This window comes from Carlito syrichta, unplaced genomic scaffold, assembly GCF_000164805.1.
Source record: "Carlito syrichta isolate Samal-C Ts95f unplaced genomic scaffold, Tarsius_syrichta-2.0.1 Scaffold301951, whole genome shotgun sequence".
Lineage (NCBI taxonomy): Eukaryota > Metazoa > Chordata > Mammalia > Primates > Tarsiidae > Carlito > Carlito syrichta.
The window spans coordinates 61,712-69,053 of record NW_007246047.1 but is presented as its reverse complement, the minus strand read 5'-3'; the positions used below and the strand labels follow the sequence as shown (position 1 = coordinate 69,053).

Below are 7,342 nucleotides of genomic sequence, written 5' to 3'. Positions count from 1 at the left end.
GAGGCTGCGGTGTCCGAGAGCGGCCACTGCACTCCAGTCTGGGCGACAGAGTGAGACTCCAACTCAAAAAAAAAAAAAAAAAAAGTATACCTAAAAACTAAGAGGAGCCGGGCTCGGTGGCTCAGCCTGTAATCCCAGCACTTTGGGTGGCTGAGGTGTGTGGATTGCCTGAGTCCGTGGGTTTGAGACCCGCCCGGGCAACCTGGTGAGACCTCATCTCTACAATAAATCAAAAAATTAGCCAGGTGTGTTAGTGCGCACCTGTAGTCCCAGCTACTTGGAAGGTTGAGGCGGAAGGATCGCTGGAGCCCAGCAGGTCAAGGCTGCGGTGGCCGGGAAGATGCCACTGTACTCCAGTCTGGGTGACAGAGTGAGACTCCAACTCAAAAAAAAAAACTAAGAGGAAAGGATGAACAAAAACACACATGGAAAATAATGTCACAGGCATCCAGGTCTAAACTTGCAGAAGTCAGATACTAACAAAACCCCAAATTCTTTAAAAACACAACAGTAGTTGAAACCCACCCCAAAGATGGCCCTGAGTGTTCTGGTATATCTTAATCCCTTAAACTAATTTTTCTTTTACTATATAGGTTTCTTTCCACCTCCCAATAAAATGAGCTCCCAATGGCTTCTTTAAACTATGCTTTCTGTTTTTAAAAGGTTGGTGAGGATCGAAGAATCCTGTACTCAACTAGGAAGTTTTATTTGTTATCAACTCACAAGCAAAAGGAAGGAAAATGATATCTGAGCCAAGCACCCTGCTTACACACTTGTATTAACTCTCTTACAACGTTCTTGATAAGTAGATGTGTGTACTTTCCTCACAGGTAGAGTGTGACACTCACAGAGGTATAAAGGGGAAGTTTGTGTTTCATGGGCACAGAGTTCCCGTTTGGAAAGAAAAAAAGTGTGGATAGATAGTGGTGATGGTTATACAACAATGTGTATGTACCCAATATCACAGACCTCTGCATTTAAAAATGGTTAAAATGGTAAATTTATGGTCTGTACATTTTACCACAATTTTTGGAAAAAAGTTTTTTGGGGGGGTAGGGTAAATATTTGAGTGAATTTTTCAGAATTGGAATTGACTTAAGTGACCAGCAGTAGACTACAGAAAGGAAGAGCCAAAATGTATCCAGACAGAGGAAGACTCATTTTCTAATCGTGTATGTTCTAAGAGTTCAATTAACCTCATTTGGGAGAATTCCTACTGCATTAGAAACAGTAGCTTATTCCCAGAATATGTACCCACATAATGCAGCGGATCTGGAACAGACATACAATGAGAATTAAACCCAGCACCATTTTGACATTGCCTCTACAAGAAAACATGTGCTCTGCCCAAGTGAAACAAAAATCCACAACAGCTGACAGTGTCCAGAGTGCTGTACACATTGTTGAAATCTGGATCTCTGTTTCTTCGTTTTAAATGGAAAGAGTTGAATTTAGATCATCCTTCAAGGTTATCAGGATTCTATAGTTTGGTCAGGCATGGTGGCACAGGCCTATAATCCCAGCACTTGGGGAGGCCAAGGCAGAAGGATGACTTGAGTGTAGGAGTTCGAGACCAGCCCAGGCAATACAGCAAGACCTTGTCTCTGCAAAAAAAAAATCAAAGAAACCAGCCAGAGGTGGCGGTGCACGCCTATAGTCCTAGCTACCAGGAGGTCAAGCCTGCCATGAGCCATGACAGTGCCAATGCCCTCCAACCGGGCAACAGAGTGAAACTTGGGCTCTTGCAATTCTGTCCAATAAACATGTATAAGCAGCAAAGAAATTCCAGGTGATACCTATTTTCACTACTGAATGAACAAAGCTCAAACTTTATTATACTCAAGTTTTAAGAAAGTACTATGAGAAGTTTGCTTTCTCACGAATAATCAAGCCAGGCTCAGTGGCTCAGCCTGTAATCCCGCGCCTTTGGGAGGCCGAGGTGAGTGGATTGCCTGAGCCCATGGGTTCCAGACCCGCCCAGGCAACTTGGCGAGACCTTGTCTCTACAATAAATCAAAAATTAGCCGGGTGTGGTAGCGCGTGCCTGTAGTTCCAGCTACTTGGAAGGCTGAGGCGGAAGGATCGCCGGAGCCCAGCAGGTCGAGCCTGCGGTGGCCGGGAGCAGCCACTGCACTCCAGTCTGGGCGACAGAGTAAGACTCCAACTCAACAAAAAAAACAAAAAGCAAAAATAATCTGTGACAGCTTCAGAGACACAGCAAATTGCTAGGTTCCTAGGACAGTGATTTGTCACTATGTATCAACAGTTCCCCGCCCCTCTCATTTTTGTGTGTTTCCACACCATATGCACCCATCACCTTGCCCTGAGGCACAAGATGGGTTGCGATTTGGACACATATCACTCACCTGAGAGTCGCTGCTTTATGACCCTAACGGGGATGGACTTCTAGGACTCCAGCAAGGAAACACCCTACAGGCACAAAAAGCTGCTCATTGGTATTATTTATAAAGCAAAAAAACGAGAAGCCGAGCAAAGGCCCAACATGAAGGAGATGATCACATGATGATACAGCCAAACAAAAGCTCAAAACAGTCACTAAAAATGCCACCAAACATGGTTAGTGACATGGAGAAGCCTTCCGCATGCCCACTGCAAAAGACAGAACATGAAGTAGCCAGTGTCAGTGCATCATCACCTTAGCATTACCAATGCATAAAAAGGAAGGGAAGAAATGGACCGATGTTCAGAGGAATCATCTCAGATGGTAAGAGAGGTGGTTTTAATTTTCTTTATAATTGTATGCTTTGTCCAAATTGTCTAAAGTGACTATAAATTATTTTTGTTAAAGATTTAATGAGGCCAAGTGCGGTGGCTCAAGCCTGTTTTCCTAGCACTTTGGGAGGCCAAGGTGAGAGAATTGTCTGAGCTCGGGGTTTAAGACCAGCCTGGGCAACTTGTTAAGATTTTGTCTCTATAATAAATTTTAAAAAACTAGCTGGGTGTGGTGGTGTGCGCCTGTAGTTCCAGCTGATTGGAAGGCTGAGGTGGAAGGATCGCCTGAGCCCAGGAGGTTGAGGCTGCAGTGGCCGTGAGCATGCCACTGAACTCCAGCCTGGGCAACAGAGTGAGATTTCGACTCAAAAAAAAAGATTTAAAGAGACTTTATTATCAGAAGAGCATTTTTAAAGACACTAGAAAAATATCTTTTGATATCACATGACTTGTTAAAAATTCACATTTCCTTGAAAGTAAAAATAACCCTACAAATATCTAATGTGATGCACCAAGAACATATTACTTCTATGTGTCCCTGCCAAAAGTGCATAACCTTATTCCATAAGGAAACATCAAAAAAAAAAAATCAAAATCTGGGATGTACTACAAAGTAAGTGGCTCACACTCTTCAAAACTGTCAAATTCATAAAGACAAAGGAAGACTACGGGGAACTGTTCCAAATGAGAGAGACTGAACACAATGCACTTTCCTGGATTGGATACTGAACCGATGTTTTCTCTTCTGCTGAAAGGGCATTAGCATTAGGTTAACTGGTGAAACTGGAGTAGTCTGTAAATTACATAATTTCGAGAATTAGATAACAGTATTGCATCAATGTTAATGAGTTTGGTAACTGCATCATGTTTTTGGGAGAATGCATTTAAAGTATTTAAGGATAAAAGGGACATTCCTATACCTTATTCTCAAATGACAAGAAAAAAAAAAGATTGCGTACGGAGGCAGGGAATGACAAAGCAAATAGGATAAAAAGTCAACATGCAGGGAATCAGGAAAAGGGCATATAGAAGTTTTTTGTATAATTCTTACAACTTTTCTGCAATCCTGAAATTATTTCAATTTTTTTTCTTTGTAGCGATAGATCTCACTAAGTTGCCTAGATTGGTCTCAAACTCCTGGTCTCAAGCAATCTTCCCATACTGGCCTCCCAAAGTGCTGGGATCATGGGAGTGAGTGGAGTCCACTCCACCGAGCCACTGTTTTTAAAAGGAAACACGATTCCTCCATAATCCCATGTCCCACCCTCCCCCTACACATGGGCATTATTTCACTTAATAGGCATCTTTGCATTTCACATACACAGACCTACTTTTTCCTTTTAAAAATGACATCATTTTGCTACTAAAAAAAAAGGTCGCAACGTGGGTTTGTGCATGTGAACTCTATTTTCCTTATTTCCACAGAATGAATCTCTGAAGTGAGGGGGAAAATACCTAAACGCTTCCAAAAATAAGCAGCTCTCATCCAAGAAGCTTTGCAGAAGCAAGTAAACTATGGTTGCTACACAGTAAATTGGAAGTAATCATATGCGAAAAAGCAAAATTAAGCCTTTCTATAGCTCTGTCCCTCCAGCACAGGGGCAGATACACCATTTTGATGTTTTGGATGCGTAACTTCCAGGTAAGTCAGCAGAAATCATCACCTGCTTAGTCAGCCCACCTCTCAGGCTGAGGTACTCTCTGGGGGACCTTTTTTTTTTCTTTTTTGGTTTGTTTTTAATAGACTTTAGAGCATAGTTTTACAAAGCCGTGTTCTTTGGTTAAAACTCATAACCAGGCTCCTAAGTGGAATAAGCAGTCAAGAAGCTGAAAGACTTTGGGAATAACGGCTCCCTTGACATTTAACTGTACACTATTCTAGTCTTCTTTAGCCTTTTTTCAAACTTTATTTTCTTTGAAATGTAATTCATTAGTTGTTTCTGTTTAACTTAAACTCTGTGCTATGTAGGCTTAATGATTAAACAAAAGTTTTAGGCAGCAGGCACCCATCTTGCTAGCTCCAAGCGCAGGACACAAACAGCTGCCACTTGTGTTCAGGTGGGCACAGCAGCCTGCATGCTGTTCACCACTCAGGAGTCAGGCAGCCTGAGACTGCCCTCCATGTCAGAGTGCTTTCAAGAACACTCTGGTATTACACATCACATCAGATTTTTCTTCAGATTTCATCATGATAGCCATTGACTTTACCAGGGAACTGGTAATCCGTTAAATCCGTGTAGTAGTCCAAATTAAATTAGTACTGCTAAATCAAAACCACAATGATATCCCTACCCCAAAATTGTATCCCTAGTCTAGAACTTCAAAAAATAATGTAGCTGGCCAGGTGCAGTGGCTCATACCTGTAATCCCAGCACTTCGGAAAGCTGAGAGAAGAGGATCACTTGAGCCCAGAAATTCAAGACTAGCCTGGAAAAGATAGCGAGATCTCATCTGTACAAAAAATCAGCCAGGCATGGTGGTGCACACCTATAGTCCCAGCTACTTGGGAGGCTGAGGCAGGAGAATTGCTTGAACCCAGGAAGTCAAGGCTGTGGTGAGCCATGATCGCACCATGGCACTCCAGCCTGGGTGAAAGAGTAAGACTCAACTCAAAAATAAAATAAAAAATAAAAAAAAAGAAGAAAACTTAATCAGTTCAACAACATACTCCTGCATAATTTTTTTACAAGCGTGCTTTTCATAGCTACCAATAAACAATCCACTTTCAGTTGTGCAATCATCTTCTGAACCAAGACATAAGGCCATCTGTGAGATAAGTAAAAGATCATTCATGTGTCACCCTAGGTAATATGAGTCGCTACTTTGATTGGCCAGCCCTTCCTAGGAATAGCCCGTGAAAGGTCACAAAGGCTAGCAGTTCTCCGAAACCCTCTGGTCCCCCACCTCCTGGCTGAGGACTGCCACACTTACTTCTCGTCTGGGGACCGCTCCGCTGTGTAGTCCGCCTGCCTCTCAGTCTCATAGGGCCGATATTCCCTGTAGGGTCTCCGCTCAGCTCTCTCAAGTGTCGTCTCTGGCCCCCGGCTGTCACTCCATCCTTGCTGCTCTCCTCTTCTGGGCACTCGCTTCTGGCCTGCCCACAGGAGATCAGAGCAGAGAGCTGGAACACGTGGCATGACACTTGCAGGTTCTTTTAAATTTCACTTTTCTAGATACCAATGTCATAAGGAAATGCAGAATGTTTGGAAAATTCCAGGGAAGAAAAAAGTTGCTGATACAACTACTGCCCAGAGTCTACTACCTTTTAATAAAACTGCATGATCATGCTTTCCCTGTGTCCTAGAAGGTCTAGGATACACTACACAAACTCACTTATAATTACAGGCATCTCCCAACACCTACGACACCCATGGATATATTTTACTAAATAAACTACAGTTTACAAAACAACTTTACCAACACGTGGTATATAAGCTTGGTCCATCTAGAAAACTAAAGAATACCCTGCCTTTCAGATTGTATTTTGAGAATCCCAACTGCACATATGACAAGGATGACTACGGCTTGTCATCAGCTACAAAGGTTTTGTTTGTAAACAGTTTATAGTGTACATATTTTTATTTTGAAAACAGATTTTCTTGCTCTTTCATGGGATTTATACACTTGCAATCACACTTTCAAATGTGAGCCAGAACTGCTATCTGCCAACTCACCCAAGAGCCAGTCAGCACTTGAAGAGTCCTTTTCATCCCCAAGAGTCCAGCACTCAGTAAGGACAGATGCTAGGACCACTCTTGTCTTTTCCTCCCTCACCTCACTTTACTCCCCTCTAGTTTTAATGCTTTAAATATTTTAAGCAGGTTGGGCTCAGTGGCTCAACCTGTAATCCCAGCACTCTTGGAGGCTGAGGCAAGTGGATTGCCTGAGCCCGCGGGTTCGAGACCAACCCGGGCAACTTGGTAAGATCTCCTCTCTAAAATAAAAAATTAGCTGGGCGTGATAGGGTGCATCTGTAGTTCCGGCTACTTGGAAGGCTGAGGCGGAAGGATCGCCAGAGCCCAGCAGATCGACAATGGGGTAGCCATGAGTGTGCCACTGCACTCCAGCCTGGGCGATGGAGTGAGACTCCAACTCAAAAAAAAAAAAAAATGTAAGCAAAGCCTACATTTGAAGCCATTTAATACTTGGTAAATATGTTGTGGAGAACTTTGTCATTTCTTAAATAATCTTCCAAAAATTTCTATCTTTTTTCACACACATTTAAAAGACCTTCTCTCATTATGTGCAATTTTTATTATTGTGGCATTAATTGTTCTTGATATAAATTACTCTTCAAGTTGGTTGTATAGCTATAAAATATTAAATGTACTCAAATTAATGGGTATATTTTTTCACTATTAGAGTTCTCTCCCACTTAGATACATTACTCTTTTTTTTTTTTTTGAGTTGGAGTCTCACTCTGTCACCCAGACTGGAGTGCAGTGGCTGCTCCCGGCCACCGCAGCCTCGACCTGCTGGACTCCAGCGATCCTTCCGCCTCAGCCTTCCAAGTAGCTGGAACTACAGGCGTGCGCTACCACACCAGGCTAATTTTTGATTTATTGTAGAGATGAGGTCTCGCCAAGTTGCCCAGGCGGGTCTTGAACCC

General features: G+C 42.7%; 1 protein-coding gene across 1 annotated transcript in view; it reads right to left on the bottom strand.

The window, feature by feature from the left end:
• Positions 1-7,342, bottom strand: part of LOC103258059 (intracellular hyaluronan-binding protein 4) — a gene marked incomplete at its 5' end in the record, with an annotated part of 92,154 nt that overhangs the window by 27,035 nt on the left and 57,777 nt on the right. Inside the window, one exon of the mRNA XM_021711232.1 lies at positions 5,665-5,827. Within this exon, the coding sequence (XP_021566907.1) occupies positions 5,665-5,827 (163 nt within the window). The remainder of the gene's footprint in view (positions 1-5,664; positions 5,828-7,342) is intronic.